Source organism: Balaenoptera acutorostrata, chromosome 11 (assembly GCF_949987535.1).
Source record: "Balaenoptera acutorostrata chromosome 11, mBalAcu1.1, whole genome shotgun sequence".
NCBI lineage: Eukaryota > Metazoa > Chordata > Mammalia > Artiodactyla > Balaenopteridae > Balaenoptera > Balaenoptera acutorostrata.
The window spans coordinates 106,712,523-106,732,200 of NC_080074.1; the positions used below are offsets into that span (position 1 = coordinate 106,712,523).

The 19,678-nt window shown below is 49.6% G+C and overlaps 1 protein-coding gene across 2 annotated transcripts in view; it reads left to right on the forward strand.

Moving 5' to 3' along the window:
* Positions 1-18,781, forward strand: part of LOC103015020 (chromatin remodeling regulator CECR2) — a 154,824-nt gene extending 136,043 nt beyond the window's left edge. Inside the window, exons 12-18 of one of the 2 annotated variants that reach the window (XM_057557241.1) lie at positions 106-232; positions 839-1,215; positions 1,679-1,807; positions 1,938-2,754; positions 12,035-13,337; positions 14,476-14,587; positions 15,209-18,781. In XM_057557241.1, coding sequence (XP_057413224.1) covers positions 106-232; positions 839-1,215; positions 1,679-1,807; positions 1,938-2,754; positions 12,035-13,337; positions 14,476-14,587; positions 15,209-15,214 — 2,871 coding nt within the window. In that variant the 3' untranslated portion in view covers positions 15,215-18,781. Of the gene's footprint in view, positions 1-105; positions 233-838; positions 1,216-1,678; positions 1,808-1,937; positions 2,755-12,034; positions 13,338-14,217; positions 14,448-14,475; positions 14,588-15,208 lie in introns of those variants that run through there. The other variant, XM_057557240.1, reaches the window with a different exon arrangement.
* Positions 18,782-19,678: the final 897 nt, after the last annotated feature.

Sequence of the window (19,678 nt, forward strand, 5' to 3'; positions counted from 1 at the left end):
ATCCCAGGCTCTCGAGCAGCTCCTAATGGTGTGATTCCTCTGCCTTGCAGGAACTGCGGGATGCTGTGTTCTCCAGCAGGTGATAATTAACGTGTCCTGTTGTAGGTCCCCATGGATATTTCAAGCATGGAGAAGAAACTGAATGGAGGTTTATACTGTACCAAGGAGGAGTTTGTGAATGACATGAAGACTATGTTCAGGAATTGTCGAAAATATAATGGGGAAAGTAGTGGTAAGTAGAAGAGGGGATTGCTGTGGATTCACACTTGGTGCACCAGTCTCTTTTAGAAACACACCTTCTAGAGATTCACACCTTTCTTGGGGACCATAAAGAGAACGTGTGTTAACGCTGTGGGATGGGCGTGCGGGCCCTGTCCCGTCCCACACGACCAGAGGGGCAGCGGTGGCCAATGGCCCAGGTCCTCGTCTTCCTCCAGGCCCGCCTGGGTCTGGCTGTCCTCGGCCTCCACTGTCAGCCACCTTTGCATCACAGAGCAGACCTCTGATGACACAGCCCGTGTCACTCCCGGTGCTGAAATTTGAGCTCACAATGCCTTCTTTTTTTTACTAGACAGATTCAGTGATTGGACTTAATGTTTCTGCAGTTTGGCATTAAAGAATTCAGTTTTTACTGGTTTGGGGTACTGGGCTCACTGTCCCAGCCTGTGTGGCTGGAGGCCAGAAACCATGTCCTGGTCTCGTGTCCGTAGCCCTGCAACGTAGGAAGCGCTGCAGCCCAGGCAGTCGCGCAGTTGAGCCCGGGGCTGCCTCGTTGCATGTTTTGTGGGCGGAGGTCTGGGGGCCTGCCCAGCGGGGTTCAGGCCTCTGTCCCCCACAGAGTACACCAAGATGTCGGACAACCTGGAGAGGTGCTTCCACCGCGCGATGCTGAAGCATTTTCCTGGTGAGGATGGGGACACGGACGAAGAGTTCTGGGTCAGAGAGGAGGAGAAGCGGGAGAAGAGGCGTGGTCGGGCTGCACGCAGCCACGTGTGCACCCGCTCCCGGGACTCGGAGGCGCCCGGCCGGAAGCAGCAGCCCGCGGAGAACGGAGGGAAGTCGCTGCCCCCTGGGCGCCGCGCTGCATCCTCTGGGGCCGGTGAGAGCAGCGGCTCCGCGCAGCCCCCTGGCGAGGTGGGCACCCCGAACAGCCGCAGCCTCCCTGGACCCCTGCATTACGGTGGACCCGGCCAGGCACCCCTCTCAAGCCAGCTGGTGAGGAGCAGCTTTGTCCTGTTGTGGTTTCCCCTGGTTCTGGACTCGGGGGCGGGGCGTGAAGCCTTCTCAATCAGATCTTCTTCCAAAATGGTGTTCCTGCTTATGGATGCTCTCTTCTCCCCATCTGCCCTTCCTCTAGCCTTCCTTTATTTTAAATCCTTTTTCGAAATCATTTGAATCACACGTTCTCAACACGGGCATTAACCCCTTTTAAGTCAAAGGCACAGAGGTACGTGCAGTATGTAAGTGAACCCTTCACGAGGGGAGCAGCTGGGGAGAACACTGGTGGAGGCAGCTCTGGGGAGAGACAAGGACGGGAAGCCCCTGCTCTGGGCCCTCCTGTGGCGAGTGTGCGCTTGGAGCAGGTGGCGGCCTTGTCCTCCAGCAGCACGTTCGTGTTCCGGATGTGAAGGGTGTGCCTCTTCTCTTCTTCTTCTTGCCTTTGCTCCGTGCCCTCCAGAGGCCAGCAGGACAGGGAACGTTTTGTCCTCTCCGAGGGTCGGATCCTGCCACCATCCGTGTCTCCTCTGGAGCCCCAGAGCCGCACCCCGGCGGGCCTGGACAGCAGCCCCAGCCTTTAGCAGTGCAGGTAAGCAAACTGCTCAGCATGCATAGGTGATAAGGTGTGTTTCAGAAATACAGTCTCTCCCCAGGTTAAATTGGACTTGTAACTTCCCATTACCCCGTGGTAAGCACATCTTCTCTTTTCTTGTTGCCAGCCTCCAGCTGGAATTAACCACCACCGAGGCCCCCCTGACGAGAAGCCGGGGTGCGGGGGGCTAGTGCCCCTTGGTGACATGGGATCGCGCCCTGGACCCTCGCTGCTCGGGCAGATGAGCGGCCCCAGCCAGGAGGGGACTATGTATCCGCCAGCTCATTTCCAGCCAGGCTTTATCCCTCCCAGGCACGGTGGGGCTCCGGCCCGACCCCCAGCCTTTCCCGAGAGTTCAGAAATCCCTCCCAGCCACATGTACCGATCCTACAAGTACCTGAGTCGTGTACACTCTACAGTCTGGAATGGGAATCACGGTGCTACAAATCCAGGACCCTTGGGGCCAGATGAGAAGCCCCCCATGGGGCCAGGACCCTCTCACCAGCCTCGCACTCTGGGTCACATGATAGACTCCCGAGTGATGAGAACACCCCTCCCCCCAAACCAGTGGCCAGAACAATCAGGCTTCCTACCTCACGGAGTTCCTTCTTCGGGGTACATGCGACCACCCTGTAAACCTGGCGGACATCGGTTCCAGCCCCCTCCAGCACCAACGCAAGGTTCTCTCTTTGGAGCACCGGCCCAGGCCCTGCGGGGAATGCAGGGCGGGGACTCCATGCTGGACAGCCCAGAGATGCTCGCCATGCAGCAGCTCTCCTCGCGGGGGTGCCCGCCAGGCGTGCCTTACCGCCCCCGCCAGCCCGTGCCGCCTCCCGTGACTGGCCCTTTCCCCCCAGTGGGCGTGGCGGCCCCCAAGCCTGCCTCGGGGGACCCTGGGCGGACACAGGACAGCAGGGAAACACTGGAGCCTGAGAACGGACGAGGTAATTCCCAGCCTCACCTTCATCTGCCCTTTGGCTCTCTATGCTGTTAATTAAGGACTCACCTTTTTTTTTTTTTTTTTTAAACATCTTTATTGGAGTATAATTGCTTTACAGTGGTGTGTTAGTTTCTGCTGTATAACAAAGTGAATCAGCTATACATATACATATGTCCCCATATCCCCTCCCTCTTGCGTCTCCCTCCCACCCTCCCTATCCCACCCCTCTAGGTGGACACAAAGCACCGAGCTGATCTCCCTGTGCTGTGCAGCTGCTTCCCACTAGCTAGCTATTTTACATTTGGTAGTATACATAAGTCCATGCCACTCTCTCACTTCGTCCCAGCTTACCCTTCCCCCTCCCCGTGTCCTCAAGTCCATTCTCTACGTCTGCGTCTTTGTTCCTGTCCTGCCCCTAGGTTCTTCAGAACCTTTTTTTTTTTTTTTAAAGATTCCATATATGTGTGTTAGCACACAGTATTTGTTTTTCTCTTTCTGACTTACTTCACTGTGTATGACAGACTCTAGGTCCATCCACCTTACTACAAATAACTCAATTTCGTTTCTTTTTATGGCTGAGTAATATTCCATTGTATATATGTGACACATCTTCTTTATCCATTCATCTGTCAATGGACACTTAGGTTGCTTCCATGTCCTGGCTATTGTAAATAGTGCTGCAATGAACATTGTGGTACATGACTCTTTTTGAATTATGGTTTTCTCAGGGTATATGCCCAGTAGTGGGATTGCTGGGTCTTATGGTAGTTCTATTTTTAGTTTTTTAAGGAACCTCCATACTCTTCTCCATAGTGGCTGTATCACTTTACATTCCCGCCAACAGTACAGGAGGGTTCCCTTTTCTCCACACCTTCTCCAGCATTTATTGTTTGTAGATTTTTTTGATGCTGGCCATTCTGACCAGTGTGAGGTGATACCTCCTTGTAGTTTTGATGTGTATTTCTCAAGTGATTAGTGATGTTGAGCACCTTTCATGTGTTTGTTGGCAATCTGTATATCTTCTTTGGAGAAATGTCTATTTAGGTTTTCTGCCCATTTTTGGGTTGGGTTGTTTGTTTTTTTGATAGTGAGCTGCATGAGCTGCTTGTATATTTTGGAGATTAATCCTTTGTCCGTTGCTTCATTTGTAAATAGTTTCTCCTATTCTGAGGGTTATCTTTTCGTCTTGTTTATGGTTTCCTTTGCTGTGCAAAAGCTTTGAGGTTTCATTAGGTCCCATTTGTTTATTTTTGTTTTTATTTCCATTTCTCTAGGAGGTGGGTCAAAAAGGATCTTGCTCTGATTTATGTCATAGAGTGTTCTGCCTATGTTTTCCTCTAAGAGTTTTATAGTGTCTGGCCTTACATTTAGGCCTTTAATCCATTTTGAGTTTATTCTGTGTGCCGTGTTAGGGAGTAGTCTAATTTCATTCTTTCAAATGTAGCTGTCCAGTTTTCCCAGCACCACTTATTGAAGAGGCTGTCTTTTCTGCATTGTATATTCTTGCCTCCTTTATCAAAGATAAGGTGACCATATGTGTGTGGGTTTATCTCTGGGCTTTCTGTCCTTTTCCATTAACCTATATTTCTGTTTTTGTGCCAGTACCATACTGTCTTGATTACTGTAGCTTTGTAGTATAGTCTGAAGTCAGGAAGCCTGATTCCTCCAGCTCCGTTTTTCTTTCACAAGATTGCTTTGGCTGTTCGGGCTCTTCTGTGCTTCCATACAAATTGTGAAATTTTTTGTTCTAGTTGTGTGAAAAATGCCATTGGTAGTTTGCTAGGGATTGCATTGAATCTGTAGATTGCTTTGGGTAGTATAGTCATTTTCACAATGTTGATTTCTTCCAATCCAAGAACATGGTATATCTCTCTATCTGTTTGTATCATCCATAATTTCTTTCATAAGGTCTTTTGTCTCCTTAGGTAGGTTTATTCCTAGGTATTTTATTCTTTTTGTTGCAGTGATAAATGAAAGTGTTTCCTTAATTTCTCTGTCAGATTTTTCATCATTAGTGTATAGGAATGCAAGAGATTTCTGTGCATTAATTTTGTATCCTGCTACTTTACCAAATTCACTGATTAGCTCTAGTAGTTTTCTGGTAACATCTGTAGGATTCTCTATGTATAGTACCGTGTCATCTGCAGACAGTGACAGTTTTACTTCTTTTCCAATTTGGGTTCCTTTTATTTCTTTTTCTTCTCTGATTGTTGTGGCTAAAACTTCCAAAACTATGTTGAATAATAGTGGTGAGAGTGGACAACCTTGTCTTGTTCCTGATCTTAGAGGAAATGGTTTCAGTTTTTCACCATTGAGAACTATGATGGCTGTGGGTTTGTCATATATGGCCTTTATTATGTTGAGGTAGGTTCCCTCTATGCCTACTTTCTGGAGAGTTTTTATCATAAATGGGTGTTGAATTTTGTCAAAAGCTTTTTCTACATCTTTTCTGATCATATCGTTTTTATCCTTCAATTTGTAAATATGGTGTATCCCACTGATTGATTTGCATATATTGAAGAATCCTTGCATTCCTGGGATAAACCCCACTTGATCATGGTGTATGATCCTTTTAATGTGCTGTTGGATTCTGTTTGCTAGTATTTTGTTGAGGACTTTTGCATCTATGTTCATTAGTGATTCTGGCCTGTAGTTTTCTTTTTTTGTGACATCTTTGTCTGGTTTTGGTATCAGTGTGATGGTGGCCTTGTAAAATGAGTTTGGGAGTGTTCCTCCGTCTGCTATATTTAGGAAGAGTTTGATAAGGATTGGTGTTAGCTCTTCTCTGAATGTTTGATAGAATTCACCTGTGAAGCCATCTGGTCCTGGGCTTTTCTTTGATGGAAGATTTTTAATCACAGTTTCAATTTCAGTGCTTGTGATTCGTCTGTTTATATTTTCTATTTCTTCCTGGTTCAGTCTCGGAAGGTTGTGCTTTTCTAAGAATTTGTCCATTCTTCCAGGTTGTCCATTTTATTGGCATACAGGTGCTTGCAGTAATCTCTCATGATCCTTTGTATTTCTGCAGTGTCAGTTGTTACTTCTCCTTTTTCATTTCTAATTCTACTGATTTGAGTCTTCTCCCTTTTTATCTTGATGAGTCTGGCTAATGGTTTATCAATTTTGTTTATCTTCTCAAAGAACCAGCTTTTTTTTTTTTTTTAAAGAACCAGCTTTTATTTGTATTGATCTTTGCTATCGTTTCCTTCATTTCTTTTTCATTTATTTCTGATCTTATTTTTATGATTTCTTTTCTTCTGCTAACTTTGGGGATTTTTTTGTTCTTTTCTGTCTAATTGCTTTAGGTGTAAGGTTAGGTTGTTTATTTGAGATTTTTCTTGTTTCTTGAGGTAGGCTTGTATAGCTATAAACTTCCCTCTTAGAACTGCTTTTGCTGCATCCCATAGGTTTTGGGTCGTCGTGTTTTCATTGTCATTTGTTTCTGGGTATTTTTTGATTTCTTCTTTGATTTCTTCATTGATTTCTTGGTTATTTAGTAGCATATTGTTTAGCCTCCGTGTGTTTGTGTTTGTATTATTTTACAGTTTTTTTCCTGTAATTGATATGTAGTCTCATAGCATTGTGGTTGGAAAAGATGCTTGATATGATTTCAATTTTCTTAAACTTACTGAGGCTTGATTTGTGACCCAAGATATGATCTATCCTGGAGAATGTTCCATGAGCACTTGAGAAGAAAGTGTATTCTGTTGTTTTTGGATGGAGTGTCCTATAAATAGCAATTAAGTCCATCTTGTTTAATGTGTCATATAAAGCTTGTGTTCGTTATTTGGTGATAGTGGGGTGTTAAAGTCCCCTACTATGATTGTGTTACTGTCAGTTTCCCCTTTTATGGCTGTTAGCATTTGCCTTATGTATTGAGGTGCTCCTATGTTGGGTGCATAAAATTTACAATTGTTATATCTTCTTGGATTGATCCCTTGATTATTATGTAGTGTCCTTCTTTGTCTCTTTTTTTTTTTTAATTTATTATTTATTTATTATTTTTATTTTTGGCTGTGTTGGGTCCTCGCCTCTGCGCGAGGGCTTTCTCCAGTTGCGGCGAGCGGGGGCCACTCCTTATCGCGGTGCGCGGGCCTCTCACTATCGCGGCCTCTCCCGTTGCGGAGCAGAGGCTCCAGACGCTCAGGCTCAGCAGCCGTGGCTCATGGGCCCAGTTGCTCCGCAGCATGTGGGATCCTCCCAGACCAGGGCTCGAACCCGTGTCCCCTGCATTGGCAGGCAGACTCCCAACCACTGCGCCACCAGGGAAGCCCCCTTTGTCTCTTTTAATAGTCTTCATTTTAAAGAGTATTTTGTCTGATGTGAGAATTGCTACTCCAGCTTTCTTTTGATTTCCATTTGCATGGAATATCTTTTTCCATCCCCTCACTTTCAGTCTGTATGTGTCCCTAGGTCTGAAGTGGATCTCTTGTAGACAGCTTATACACGGGTCTTGTTTTTGTATCCATTCAGCCGGTCTGTGTCTTTTGGTTGGGGCATTTAATCCATTTACATTTAAGGTAATTATTAATATGTATGTTCCTATTACCATTTTCTTAATTGTTTTGGGTTTGTTGTTGTAGGTCTTTTCCTTCTCTTGTGTTTCCTGCCTAGAGAAGTTCCTTTAGCATTTGTTGTAAAGCTGGTTTGGTGGTGCTGAATTCTCTTAGCTTTTACTTGTCTGTAAAGGTTTTAATTTCTCCATCGAATCTGAATGAGATCCTTGCTGGGTATAGTAATCTTGGTTGTAGGTTTTTCCCTTTCATCCCTTTAAATGTGTCCTTCCGCTCCCTTCTGGCTCGCAGAGTTTCTGCTGAAAGATCAGCTGTTAACCTTATGGGGATTCCCTTGTATGTTATTTGTTGCTTTTCCCTTACTGCTTTCAGTATTTTTTTCTTTGTATTTAATTTTTGATAGTTTGATTAATATGTGTCTTGGTGTGTTTCTCCATAGATTTATCCCTTATGGGACTCTCTGCGCTTCCTGGACTTGATTGACTATTTCCTTTCCCATATTATGGAAGTTTTCAACTATAATCTCTTCAAATATTTTCTCCGTCCCTTTCTTTTTCTCTTCTTCTGGGACCCCTATAATTCGAATGTTGGTGCGTTTAATGTTGTCCCAGAGGTCTCTGAGACTGTCCTCAATTCTTTTCATTCTTTTTTCTTTATTCTGCTCTTTGGTAGTTATTTCCACTATTTTATCTTCCAGGTCACGTATCCATTCTTCTGCCTCAATTATTCTGCTATTGATTCCTTCTAGAGGATTTTTAATTTCATTTATTGTGTTGTTCATGATTGTTTGCTCTTTAGTTCTTCTAGGTCCTTGTTAAACGTTTCTTGTATTTTCTCCATTCTAGTTCCAAGATTTGGGATCATCTTTACTATCATTACTCTGAATTCTTTTTCAGGTAGACTGCCTATTTCCTCTTCATTTGTTTGGTCTAGTGGGTTTTTACCTTGCTACTTCATCTGCTGCGTATTTCTCTGTCTTCTCATTTTGCTTAACTTACTTGTGTTTGGGGGTCTCCTTTTTGCAGGCTGAAGGTTCGTAGTTCCCGTTGTTTTTGGTGTCTTCTCCCAGTGGGTAAGGTTGGTTCAGTGGGTTGTGTAGGCTTCCTGGTGGAGGGGACTGGTGCTTGTGTTCTGGTGGTTGAGGGTGGATCTTGTTTTCTGGTGGGCAGGACTGCGTTCGGTGGTGTGTTTTTGGGTGTCTGTGACCTTATTATGATTTTAGGCAGCCTCTTTGCTAATGGGTGGGGTTGTGTTCCTCTCTTGCTAGTTGTTTGGCGTAGGGTGTCCAGCACTGGAGCTTGCCGGTCGTTGAGTGGAGCTGGGTCTTAGCGTTGAGATGGAGATCTCTGGGAGAGCTCTCGCCGGTGGATACTACTTGGGGTCGGGAGGTCTGGTGGTCCAGTGTCCTGAACCTGGCTCTCCCACCTCAGAGGCTCAGGCCCGACAGCTGGCTGGAGCACCAAGACCCTGTCAGCCACACGGCTTTTGGGAAGTCTTACGTCTTCTGCCAGCATTCAGTAGTTATTCTGCCCAAGTTGTTCCACATGTAGATGTATTTTTTGATATATTTGTGGAGAGGAAGGTGAGCTCCATGTCTTACTCCTCTGCCATCTTGAAGGTCCTCTCTCTTTACACCTCCTGTTGCTAGAGAGGATCCACATTTCATCTGGAAAGGACATAAATCTGGCAATCTCACTTCACGCCTAGCCCATCCACCTTTTTTCCCTTTGTGCTTATTAGTCTGTTTCACTTGCTCACAGCGGGCCCCATGCAGCGGCCTTGCCCCCGGCGCTTCAGACCAGAGTTCCTCGTGAAATGGCTGAGCCGACGTTTCAGCTCAGGACGTGCGCTGAGGCTCTTCACGGGACACGCAACTCACGATGACTCACCTTTTAACACAGGCTGTTGTACAAAATGGGGCCTGGCCTCCAGCCTCTTTGTCTTCAGTTACGCTGGGTTGAGCCAGTCATGGTCCAGAAGGATTTCTGTGATGATCATCGCCGCACAGGTGCAGTGCTCACTGTACCAGGCACTCTTTTTGAGACTTTTACCCATACTGACCCTCTGAATTCTCAGAGCAAGCCTTTGAGGGAGCTTTTATTATCATCCTCGTTTTTATAGATAGAAATTCCAAGGCACAAAGATGGTTATTTGCCTTCATCTAGTTCTGGGGACAGGGGTGTTTGGGTGGGCCCTGGGACTTGAACCAGACGCACCGAGTCCAGCGTTCATGTCCTCAACCCCTGCATTATCCAGCCCCACTTAAAAATTGCTGTCCTGAAAGTTACCTATGGGAAATACATTTCCAGTGTTTTACTTAAGGTCCAGTTCTCTCCATTCTTCTCTCCTCGGGTGCCTATCTGTGTCTGCTGAGAATGAAGAGTAGTTAGTGAGACCAGCAAATCTTGAAGGGGTTTCTCAAAAATGCCATTTAAGAGAGTAAACCTAAAACTGCAGGAGAAAGGTGACAGGACTCCTTTGTGTGATTAATACTTGTTTCTGGGATAGATGTCTAGCCTGTGTTGCATGTGAGAGAGTGGGGGACACCTGGACTTCTGCAAAATATGATGACGATTCCATGTAAAGTTGGGAGTGGACCTAGAACTCAAACTTCCATTTAGTGTTTCTTTGGAGGAAAGGCCCATTCCGTGAATACCAGCTTTAGCAAAATTTTCCAGTAATGATTTCAGATGTGTCTGGAATTCAGAGCTTTGGAGGAGAAGTCCCAGGACCAAACCTTGGAGCAGTCTGTCTGTTAGTTGCCATGGATTTTTGTTTGTTTTGTTTGCATTGTATTACCTTAATGGAGTATAGTTGATTTGCAGTGTTGTATTAATTTCTGCTGTACAGCAGTGATTCAGTTATACATATAAATACATTCTTTCCCATGATGGTTTATCACAGGATATAGAATATAGTTCTCTGTGCTATACAGTAGGACCTTGTTGTTCATCTGTCCTATATATAATAATTTGCATCTGCTAATCCCAAACTCCCAATCCATCCCTCCGCCACTTCCCCTCCCGCTTGGCAGCCACGTCTGTTCTCTATGTCTGTGACTCTGTTTCGTAGATAAGGTTATTTGTGTCGTATTTTAGGTTCCACATATAAGTGATATCATACGGTTTTTGTCTTTCTCTGACTTCACTTAGTGTGACAATCTCTAGGTCCATCCATGTTGCTGTAAATGGCATTATTTCATTCTTTTTTTATGGCTGAGTAGTATTCCATTGTGTATATGTACCACATCTTCTTTAGCCGTTCATCTGTCGATAGACATTTAGGTTGCTTCCATGTCTTGGCTATTGTAAATAGTGCTGCAGTGAACATTGGGGTGCATGTGTCTTTTCGAATTACGGTTTTCTCCAGATATACGCTCAGGAGTGGGATTGCAGGATCATATGTTAACTCTATTTTTAGTTTTCTAAGGAACCTTCATACCGTTCTCCATAGTGGCTGCATCAATTTACATTCCCACCAACAGTGTAGGAGGGTTCTCTTTTCCCCACATCCTGTCCAACATTTATTATTGGTAGACCTCTTTAATGATGGCCATTCAGACCAGTGTGAGGTGACACCTCATTGTAGTTTGGATTTGCATTTCTCTAATAATTAGTGATGATGAACATTTTTTCATGTGCCTGTTGACCATCTGTATGTCTTCATTGGAGAAATGTCTGTTTTATGTCTTGTGCCCATTTTTTGATTGGTTTGTTTTTATGTTGAGTTGTATGAGCTGTTTGTATATTTAGAAATTGAGCCCTTGTTGGTCGCATAATTTGCAAATATTTTCTCCCAATCCATAGGTTGTCTTTTCGTTTTGTTTATGGTTTCCTTTGCTGTACAAAAGTTTGTAAGTTTCATTAGGTCCCACTTGTTTATTGTTTATTTTTGTGTATGGTGTGAGGTGTTGCCATGTTTTATGTTGACTGAATGATGAAAAGTGCACATTTTCATTATCATTGTATAGCTTGTACCTTTGATCTTTAAAGCCAGCGTTAGTTCATCAGGAGCCTGCGATCCTAGTTGATCTTAAAAGTCATGAATTCTTGATCTTGTCCTTAAGCTCTCACCAGAATCGTATTGTGACCGCCTCTGGGCAACAACTCTGCCCTACCTCAGAGATCATAATAAGAAGACGTGTTTAAGGCTAAACACAATAGCAAGGGAAAGAATTCTGAGTTTGTAATTAAGCATTTGAGTCTAGTAATTTAGTTTGATTGTTTATTAAATTTCTGTAATCCGCTGAAGATGCCTTTTGAGTGTTACACTGTCGGCATCCTGTTTTCAAGATGTCCAGACAAGATGTGTATTTTCATTCATTCAGCAAATACTGATTGAGCCCCGTTTTGTGCGAATGACTGAGTGTGTGGTGGGGAACAGAACCTAGTCCCTACTCCCTTGCGGCGGGTGTCCTGACGGCAAAGGTCGGGTTCCGGCCTTCCTGGTGTTCTCGTGCTGGGTCCCTCTTTCTCACTGTCAGGGCACAGCCTCCCAACCAGGACTGCAATTCCAGCGCCAGCGCACCCTCCGTCCTGTTTCACACACATGTCCTTGGAGTCGGGCACACGGATTGCACCCCCTTGCTAGTGCGGAAGGGATTGCAAGGCCTCTGGCAGACCTTGCGGGAGCTGCAGAGCCTTAGCCCTGGTCTGGGTTGGGGGAATCAGGGTGTCGCCACCGGGGCCCCACATCCACGTTGTCTGACCGCCCGTCGTGTGCTGGGGTTTCAGCTCCCGAAGTGCAACTTTGTCTCCGTTTTTCTTGCAGCAGATCCCTTGCCTGGGCTCGAGGAGAAACCAGCCAGTGTTGGTGCTTTGGAGGGGGCGTTCCTCAAGCAGCTACCTCACCCCGCGCCCCTGCTGCAGGCCGACTGTGCCAGGCGGAGCTCGCCCCACGGAAGGGATGCCGATGGCCCAGAGCTCAGGCACGAGTCCTCGGAGCCTGGAGACAGCTGCCCAGTGAACGCGGGCAGGGGCGCCTGGCTCTCGGGGAGCGGCTTCGCAGGCCCAGCCGCCCAGGGGTGTGCCCTAGCAGACCCGGGGGCGCTGCCTGAAAACGGACTGAGGGTGGAAGCCTCCCCGTGTGGGTCTGAGGGCAAGGGCAGAGCGCCACCGGAGGCCGTGCCGCCCGCCGAGCCCGCGTGCTCCGCCCTGTACGCGCCTGGCCTGGAGTACCCCAGCTCCACCGCACGGTACCATGTCGGCCCAGGCCTGCAGGCTGTGGGCCCCGTGATGGGGGGCAAGCCCTCAGCCCCGCACCCTCAGCCTTTTCCCCCTCGGGCATTTCCGTCCCACGACCCTCATTCTGGAGTCTTCCCCCGGTACCGCCCTCACCAGGGAATGAGGTACCCCTACCAGCCGCCACCTCAGCCTTCCTACCATCACTACCCGCGGACTCCTTATTACTCGTGTCCACAGGGCTTTTCAGACTGGCCGAGACACCTCCCTGCGCCGGGAAGCCCGAGCGGGCCCCCGCCGGCTCAGCCTGCCCCTGCCAGGCCCCTCTTCCTTGATAAGAGCGCTGGGGCCGGGCTGCAGGGCTGCGAGGCGCTGAGCGCTGCCTTAACTTCCCCCGCGCGGGTGGACGCCGTGGTCGCCAAGACAGCTGATGGGCAGAATCCTGGCCCAGAGGAGAAGCAGGATGAGTCTATGGAGAGGCCAGAGAGTCCCAAAGAATTTTTAGATCTGGACAACCACAATGCAGCTACCAAGCGGCAGAGTTCACTGTCAGCCAGCGAGTATCTCTACGGAACGCCCCCTGCACCGCTGAGCTCGGGGGTGGGCTTCGGTTCTTCTGTTTTCCCCCCGCACGGAGTGATGCTGCACGCGGGGCCTCCTTACCAGCCGCAGCGGCCGGCCGGGCATTTCCAGCCCAGGGCTTACTCCTCCCCCACGGCTGCTCACCCACCTCACCGCCCAGTGGTGGCCCAGCCCAATGGCCTGTCCCCCGAGTGCCCCCTCTACCGCTACCCAGAAGAGGGCCTGGGCCACTTCCAGGCTGTGATGATGGAGCAGATGGGCCCTGGAAGTGGGGTGAGGGTGCCTTTCCAGGAGATGCACAGACCATCCGGGTAAGGCTGCACAGAGTGCTGTTTTCTGGGGAAAAAAAGAGTAGATGGTAGTTTTACAAAGAAAGACGGCCTTGGGAATGAAGGTGGTGTGCGTGGTCTGGGCGCAGGAAGAGCGTGTGGGTCATTGGTGCTGGGGACTTGGAAGGTGCTAGCTTTGGAGTCCAGTTTTGTCTGTGGTGGTTTTTTCCCTCGTGAAAGTGAATTGGCATTTAAGTGACCGTTTGGTTAGATTTTGGACACCTGATGGCCAGCGTTTGGGAGCTGTAGGCAGAGGCTCTCACCTGGGTGAAGGGGTCTCAGACCTGGGGTGGGCGGTCACAGGTGGTGTCCCAGGCTCACTCCTTGCCTCTCATTTCTTCCTCTAACACTGAATGAAAAAACTAGGTTTATCCAGAACTAGGGCAAGTCACATTACTGTCCCCATGAGAATTCTAACAGACCCACCCAGGTAATCTGTCATCCAGGAAGTTTTCAAGTCAGAAGTCTCAGAGCCTCATCGTAAAACCAGCATCATCCACCTTAAGAACCCGAGTGCCCCTCCCAGGGCCAGCCTCAGAAGACGTCGCAGCATTTGCTTTATACCTCTCTGAATACCTGTTATGTTTCATGTCTTGTCTTTGTCTTCGTCCTCCTGGGGCACAGCCCCAGGCCATTACCCCGGCAAAGGAAGTAACGTCAGCTAGTCTGATGGAGGCCTTATTTGATTTCTTGAGTTGTCCGCAGAGTGTCCTTATAGCTCTGTTTCTTTTTGATTTTTTTCCCCATTCAGGATCCATGCGAGGTTCATGGATCTACGAGGTTCATGGATCTACGTTTGGTTGCTGTATCTGCGTAGTCTCTTAATTTACAACATTGGCTTTGCTTTCTTTGTTTTTCAAAGACCGGAGGCCAGTTCTGCTGTCAGAGTGCCCCAGACCCTGGATTCTTCTCACTGTTTCCTCATGTTCAGAGTCACATTGAACACCGTTGTCAGGAGTCTCTCACCCGCCACACCTGGCGGCACCTGTGTCAGTGTCCAGTGTTGATCCCCTGGGTAGTCAAGGCAGGGTCTGCGTGAGACTTTCACAATTAAAGGTTTTTTCCTTTGCACTGAGTCTGTCTTCGCTCATTCTTAACCGTTCCTTACTTACGTCTCTAGACTGCAGATGCACCCGGCCCAGTCCCGGCCCTCGTTCCCAAAGACACCGGCACCAGCAGCTCCGCAGGAGGGGCTGCCACCGCATAAGCCCCCAACGCTTCCTCTCGATCAGGTCAGAACGATGAAATATCAGAGCTCTTCCTCTTCTTCCAGGCGGCAGGAAGTAAGGACTTGTGTTTGTTGCTGTCGATGCAGGGACTGTCCCCGGAAGGGGCATTGTGTCCTGCGGGCGGCCGGGGAGGGGGCGGCCCAAGCACTCCAGCTGCCGGGGCCTCGGAAGCAGCCTCCCTCCCGCGCTGGCGAGGCCCCTTTTCCCTGCTCGTGTGGTGCCAGCTGTTTGGGGGTTATTTACGCGCCCTTTTCCCAGACCGGCTGCCAGCATTTCTTGGATACGATCCCTCGTCTGTTTTACCCTCCCCACCTACTTCATCTGGGAGAGGCTGGTCCACGGTGCTGGGCGCCGTGCCCGGAGCTGCCCGTGCCGGCTCTCTCTCCCCTGCCCCGACCCGGCCTCCCTGGAGGCAGGGGTCCTCGGCCGCTACCGGGCTGAGCTGTGAGTCGGGCAGTCCGGGATTCAGAGCCCGCACTCCAGCAGAACTGGCTGACGAAGCCAAGCTAGGCTGTTTCCCTAGATGGAGAGGAATGCGTGTGCATGCAGTTCCTCGGCTTAATTGTTTTCAACAATTAACACATGTTAATTTTGTTTAAATTGTCTTTATTTTGCTTCCCTCAGAGCTAGTCCAAGGAGGAAACAAGCCCCAGGGAAACAGAAAGCTGCATATGACAAGGGTGGAGAACGGGGAGGAGGGGGGGCACGGCCCCGCCCACCTCTCCCATCATTGGCATCACTTCGTGCGTCCCAGAGCCTGGACGCCCCTCCTCACCGACGCACCTGCTCGCGAGGTCGTGGGCGAGAGTGGAGACCAGATGGGCTGGACTCTGGTGGCTTTTCCAGACCCTGAGACTCGTGTTCAGGGAAGATCATCCTGACCTGGGGGGGGCGGTGCTGGTGGGCTGTCATGGCAGCTGCACTCAGGTATACGTTTGGGGAAGGGACTACTCGTGTTGGATGTGTTTGGAGCTGGGTCCAGTTTACAGAGTTTTCATGTTGCCTTTAAGATGATTTCTGTCTTTGGTGGTGAATGTATTGTACATAAAGCCTGCAGGGCGGGTGGTGGGGATGGAGTCTGGCCGGTGGGCCCGCAGCCCTGCTGACCCTCCTCTGTTTACAGCCCTGACCCACTCACATTTGGGAGCTGGGGGAGAGGTCAGGCAAGGCTGCCGTGTTTCCGCTAACGGGCCCTTCCCTGTCAGCCTGAGGGGCAGCTCCCTCGCCTGGTGCCCAGGTCCCGGTCCCAGACAGCAGTGCCCCTCCTGGTTGGCTAGCTGCCCCGCCAGATAGTTGTAAACCAGTATCAGGAGCATTTGCTCGTTAGAAGGTGAGGTGACACGTCCCCATCACAGACCTGCCGGGACTGTGGTCTAGAAGACGTCACAAGCTTCCTGGCACGAATCACAGTTTGTGGCAGTGACTACTCAGGTTTGTATATGTTTAGTATCAATAAAGAAGCTGCACAGTTTTTAATAGGAAAATGTATTCTATAGATTTACAGCTTGAATTTAGGAATATTTCAGTATATATAGTTTTTATTCATTTTATGTGAATCATAGTAAAATAAGTCATGGTGATTTAAAATAGCTATCAAGAACAAGTTCTTGAAATCACTTGTCTGTCTGTGATAGAAAACAGTTTTACAGTATTAAGTTACTTTATTACAGTTTTAGAAGCCAACGACACTGGATTCTCCCTGTTTAGCATTCTTTGATTTTAGCTGAGATGCCACCAAAGTTAGGACTCATACGTTTTAAACTTTCGAATATCCCACAAAGGAAAAAAGAAAAAAAAAAAAACAACTAAGGAAGATGCCCTCAAGTTACAGGTTTCTGTAAAGAATAGTGTATTTTTAAGCATGCCTTTGGGATAGTAGAAAAGCTTCCATAAAACATTGGTTGGTTGATTTGCACTTGTTTCTTATAAATTCAACTGTGTGAGGGGCCAAGAGAACCTTGCCTCCAGTCCTGGTGTCCTTGATGAAGCTGGAATAAACCTGCGCTTTCAGTAGGAAAAGAAACAAGTTGGAAACATCCGTGTTGTCCCCGTGGAACGCAGGCACCAGATCCGAACGCGTGGATGCTGACCTGCGGGGCGCACGAGGCTTGGGCAGGTTGAGCCCTGGGAACGCGGACGCCTCCCAGACACGCTGCACAGAAACACGAATTTTTCCTTACCAGACTAAAATTTGGCGTGCTTTTAAATGGAGTGAGTTTGGGGGCCGTGTTCTCATTGGATCCTGGTTCTTGTTAGAACCCTGTCACTGGCGTGATGCGGTTCAGGGTGGGGAGGTCAGCGTCGCCCTTCGGGAAGGATGGGGTAGGGTTGCGGGCAGGTCCAGGTTGGCCCCCAAGGTGTGAAGGACCGTGCCCAGGACACGCTGCTTCCCCGCGTGTCTGTGCGCCAGCCGGGAGGGGAGACTGCAGCTTTGTACAGCTGGTCTGGGCCCAGAGCCTTCTCCCCGCCGGCCTTGAAGCTGCTTCGGGTGCGAGGCTGTGGGCACCCCTGCCTTGAGCCGAACCAGCCCCGGGGCGGGGCCGGGAGGGACCACGGCGATTCTGCCCTCTCCTTCCGCCTGGGGGCCTCGGAGCCTCGGGTCGCTCTGCTCCCCCTGCCGCAGCCGCTCCCCCACCCCCCGCTGCCCGAGGAGCTGTGGACAGGACAGGAGCCTCCCTTCTGGGTGAGGGGGACGCTGAGGAGGTGCGGAGGGAGTGGAGCTCCCTGTGGTGCCTGTGGTGAGCCTGCTGCGTCCCTTGGCCGGTAGGGCCGTCCCTGGCGGGGCCCCTGCGCTCCTCCCAGCTGGAACGTGGCCTGGGAGGAGGTCCCAGAGGGCCCTTCCCCTGGGACCACTGCCACCTGTCAGGGGCCGGGAGGACTTCACGTCCACCGCTGAGCTTGGTTAGAAACTGTCTCCCCAGGACCCAGGGAAATAAAAGATCCAGAGAGAAAAGTAGAGCCTTTTGGAAGGTTTCTGGCCTGGGGTTTTTTCCCCTCAGGGTCTGTCCATTTAAAATTAGCTCTTGGCTAAAGTTTATTACGGTAAAAACATGAAGACTGCGTAAGGACAGACACGCAGGATCCTGTTCATAACACTTTTCTCATCCCACCTTTTAAAAGTGAAACTGAAGCTGCTGCGTCCTCTCCCTTGCAGGGGGTGGGGGTTGGGGACATACTGGCCTCTTGTCAGCAGGACGCCCTACCTGGGGCCCCGGGTGCCTCTGAACAGGAAAACTTTCATGTTGCTTGAAAGCCTTCGGCCCTCAGCCAGCCTGGCCCGCAGAGCCTGGCAGCGTTCTCGTGACTGGGCGTCCAGGTCTCCGTCGCGTGGGTTATCTGCTGGGTCATCACTTGTCTTAGTTCCTGCCGGGTCCGGGAGTGGGTTGTGTGCTGTCCAGGACAGCCGGCATCACCTGGGCTGAGCTTTTTTCTCACTTTTTAAAGGAAGTTCCAATCTACAGCTACACACTGCTCTCAAGTCCTGGTTTGAAATTTCCTGTGAAACCCTAACCCAGTAGCCCCGAGGCAGGGACCGTCACAGAACGGCGGCATCCAGGGCGTTCAGAGTCCAGCTGAAGGACTGGGGTGCCCACCCCAGAAATCGGGTCGTGTGGGAGTTGGGGCCGTCGGGCCGCGGCTGCTGGGGTGCGGGGTCCCCAGCCAGGGGCTGAGCCCATGACTGGACTCTCCCGGGACGCGGGCCTTCCCTGCCCCGCGTCCTCTCGTGTGAGGCTCGCTGCTCCTCGTCCCCACCGTGCTTCACAGGCCCTTGCCCAGCAGTCCGTCAGCGGGCTGCCTGCCCACTGGTCTCTCCCTCGTTCTGCCCTGGGGGCTGATGTAGAAATGCCTCAAACCAGCTGACTGTCCTGTGGATTTGAAAAGGGTAGGTGGGTTCGGGAGTGAGTTACTGAACGCTGACCCCCTCCCCAGCTGGGGCTCGTGCCCGGCCCCCCTGCTGCAGAAGCCTGGGAGCTTTCCTGGCCAGTACTGGAAAGGGGAATGCTATTTATTTTTATATTGTGTATATTTTGTCTGGTCTGCTGATTCCCTGTTTCACTGAGAGCCACACTTACCTCAATAGTTAGTTCTGTACTGTGTGTTGGATAATTTTTTAAAAGAACTTTTTAAAAAGCTTTTTGATCCTTGGAGGTCTGTAGATTTATTTCCATATGAACTGGTTATTTTGTATAAAGTACATTCTTAAAATAGCAGGGTGATGCGTGTGAGTTGTGTGTGTCCTGTGTCACTTTCATCACTGGGGCAAACTCCCATCAGGACAGAGGTTTGAGTTAGGCCCCAGGGCCGTCACCTAAAAAGGCAGCCCCATCTCAGCCCACATGGTCCCCGCGGGCCACGCACGCACGGGGTGGGGACGGGGTGGGCCCTGCGCCGCTGACGGGGGCTCTGCAGAGAAGCTGAGCAGTAACGAAGCTGGCTGGTGGGTCCAGGCGGCATCTGGGATCGCATACTCTCCCCCGCCAGGCCTGTGGGCCCTGCCTTCTGTGCCCAGCCCGGGGCCACCCTCACCAGCCCAGGCACTTGCACAAACACGCTCCCACCCAAACCCGGCCGGCCTGTAAGTGAAGTGTGCACCCGGGGCGGGCCGGGGGCTTGGAGACTAGGTGGTGCTCTCCTCCCTCCCAATTTAGTTTTCCTTCCCAGTTCCTGGGAGGGTGTTTGTTGTTGGGGGAGGGGGAGGAGAGATGAAGAGGAGCCGCCTATTATCAGTTAGCTGGAGTCTTAGGTCACAAAAATTCCTGGCCTGTTTTATCCTTGTAAGTAATACTTTTCACTAGAAATGCTACCACAAATAGTCCGAGTTTCCAGATCTGTTCCCCCTCAGGTTTATCGCTTTCTGGGCTGTGACCTTCGTGACCTCCAGTTGTTTTTTGTCAGATTATCCCCATTGATGTGTTGGTATATATTTTTGAGACTTCAGTCCTTGTCCTTTTTAAGAACTGTGTTCACAGTGCAGTCAGTCCCCCATACAAAGCAGTTTTCCTATAAAATACTATGTCAATCACATTTTCTAGTTGAGTAGTTGCATTTCCATATGTTTTTTGAAACCCAACAAAATGAACTTTAAAGTGGAAA